The sequence below is a fragment of the Cornus florida genome, unplaced genomic scaffold (genome assembly GCF_030987335.1).
Source record: "Cornus florida cultivar Cherokee Brave unplaced genomic scaffold, ASM3098733v1 CherokeeBrave_3.0.0_Hap2_Chr11, whole genome shotgun sequence".
Lineage (NCBI taxonomy): Eukaryota > Viridiplantae > Streptophyta > Magnoliopsida > Cornales > Cornaceae > Cornus > Cornus florida.
The window spans coordinates 41687899-41690426 of NW_026775581.1; the positions used below are offsets into that span (position 1 = coordinate 41687899).

The 2528-nt window shown below is 34.7% G+C and overlaps 1 protein-coding gene across 1 annotated transcript; it reads right to left on the reverse strand.

Annotated features, from left to right (window-relative positions):
- Positions 1–823: 823 nt before the first annotated feature.
- Positions 824–2114, reverse strand: LOC132285146 (gamma-glutamyl peptidase 5-like). The gene is made up of 3 exons (XM_059787317.1): positions 1657–2114; positions 1211–1543; positions 824–1107 (listed from the first exon to the last, which is right to left on the reverse strand). The coding sequence occupies exons 1-3, from the start codon at positions 1972–1974 to the stop codon at positions 1003–1005; spliced, it is 756 nt and encodes a 251-aa protein (XP_059643300.1). The 5' UTR covers positions 1975–2114; the 3' UTR covers positions 824–1002.
- Positions 2115–2528: the final 414 nt, after the last annotated feature.

Here is a 2528-nt window from a genome sequence, read left to right on the forward strand (position 1 = left end):
TCCACTTTCTTATATCCAAGACATGGACAAGGTCTTTTAGCTACATTGAGCAGTAAAAAATCAGTTGGTTATCCCAACTCTTTTATCACAATTCACATGGATCTGTGTGCTATACCCTTTTTTTTTTTTTTTTGGTCGTACTTCCTACCAATATGTACTTTATCCAATTCAGATTTAACTCCCTTGTTTGATTAATAAATATGAAATTACTGCAAACTAACAGGAAGAAGCAAGAGATGCAGTCGAGAGGGACGAACAAGTGAGTTTGAGCTAACCACAAAACACTTGGCTAAAAGGTTGAAGGGATGAGGAGTTGTAGTCTAGATATGGTTTTGTGTAATAGCAAAGGATTGAGCTTTCAACCCATGATCATTTCGATTTTGCAGTCACAATGCTATTGTCAATATTTATTATTTCTTCATTATTAGATCAAAGAGCATACAATATTCTATGGGACTTGTACATTTAAAAAGTAATTTTTCCAGTAAATATTTTATAACCAAGTTGGTTATTCTAAAAGTATAATAAAGAGATCGATCATAACGAAAGTTTGGTTATATATGCATTGAACAATGTTTGCCTATTAATTTATGAATGAGAATCGAGACAATATATATATGTGTGTGTGTGTGTTGAATTGAATTGAATGTTTAAATGATTAAATCAAGTACTTAAGAGAATTAAACCCACCTTAAATATAGTTTTTTAATCCATTTCATAAAGTATACCACATCACACAGTATAATTTTTTATGCGCGTCAAGTTACAGTCACTCCAAATATTCTGTGTAAATTGTGACCGCAGGTATTTTCAATACTCCGTATTTATTTCTTCATTATCAAATCAAAGAGTATACATTGTATGGGACTTGGTTATGCTATATAACCAGGTTTATATTTTCTGTAAATACTATATAACCAATTTGGTTATATAAAACGAATAAAGAGATCATAACAAAACTTTGAATTGGTTATATATGCAATTAATTAGCTTGCTTGCTAGTTAATTCCATCTCCCCTTGAGGAAGCCTCTGCAAATCTTTCCCCAACACTTTCTATCTGGTTCGGCAATCTGCAATTTCGACTTGGCCTCTTCAGCAAAACTTTTCTGCAAATAATAATCAAGTTACCATAATGAGCTCAAGAGAAAGGGAAATGAAGTTAATTACATAAAAAATGAATGAAGTGAAAACTTAGTACGTACTACGTACCTCTATAGATTCGTTTGTGAGAAGACGATCGATGAGATTGTTAAGAATGTCTTTGGTGTACTCCGGATGCCCTTGGATTCCTAGAATGTGGTTTCCAATGGTGTACATTTCTACTCCCGTTTTATCTGAATATGCAATCACTTCAGCACCCACGGGAACCTCCCATACCTCATCTTGATGACATTCAATGATTGAAAGGGCTGCTGGAATTTTGTCCGACCCTTCTAGGAAACTGCATGGGGAGAAATCTTTCACAATTTTCACTTTTCTTAGTCCAATATCCCAACCAGTGTTTGCCTTCCCAACTTTTCCACCCAATGATCTGCACAAAACCTATATATATATATATATATAACCACGGATTAGTTTCTTTTTCAATGAATCGAATATTTGTAAACACGATATGAATTATATATACAATGTGAAAAGTAGTGGAATTTAATTACCTGGTGTCCAAAGCAAATACCAAGGACTTTCTTATGCATGGAGTCTAGGGTTTGCAAAAGAAAGCAAAGCTTGAGAACCCAAGGGTCATTGCCATAAGCATCGAAAGGGCTACCACTGACCACAAAGCCATCATAGTTTTGGAGCTCATTCATGTCCGGAAACTCTCCTTCAACAACCCTAAACAAGTCCCACCTCTCTCCTTCTTCCCCAAAAGCTGCAACAAACACATTGAAATACCCACCATACACTTCCTTCACATACTCTGAATCCTTTGCTGCTAGTAGCAAAGCATATCTTTTCTGTACTTCTACCTTCATGATCTTAATATATATATAAATCGAGTGAGAGAGAGAGAGATTTAGTGTGTGAAACTTAAATTATTGCAGAGAGATATATAGAGAGGGAGAGATAGAGAGGATGATATGATCAAGTATGAAATGTTTTGAGGAGCAATGGTTCTTTTATAGGCATAGCACACCAACAATGTCTTGTGTTTTGTACGGAAATTTTCCATGCAGGTGCTGGGTCAACTTTGCATATAATAAAGGAATTGACTGTAGCCATGCGACCAAAACCGAGTGAAGAATATACAGTAGATATCTATACATATATATATATATTTATTTGTGACAGATTCGTCGTCTGTCTTCCAAGAGTAAAGCTAATGGCACCTGTTTCAAACGCTTCCATTAGACAAGGCAACGGTAGTTAAAGAAACCTTTTGAGAATATTGTGTAGTGTTTGACATTTTAATATATATTACATGGTTTTCCGTATTGTACATACGCGATGCATCGGTTGATACGCGACTTTTTTTTAAATTCGATATACGATCTGTATCTGTTAGTTTACATTAACTTTTTTTGAATCT

Bases quoted from the DNA above. Each gene is read 5' to 3' on its own strand.
- LOC132285146 (XM_059787317.1), bottom strand. From the start codon at position 1,974: ATGAAGGTAGAAGTACAGAAAAGATATGCTTTGCTACTAGCAGCAAAG. The intron at 1,544-1,656 runs GTAATTAAATTC...ATATATATATAG, and splicing joins GTATTTGCTTTGGACACCAG to GTTTTGTGCAGATCATTGGG. The intron at 1,108-1,210 runs GTACGTAGTACG...TATTATTTGCAG, and splicing joins TCACAAACGAATCTATAGAG to AAAAGTTTTGCTGAAGAGGC.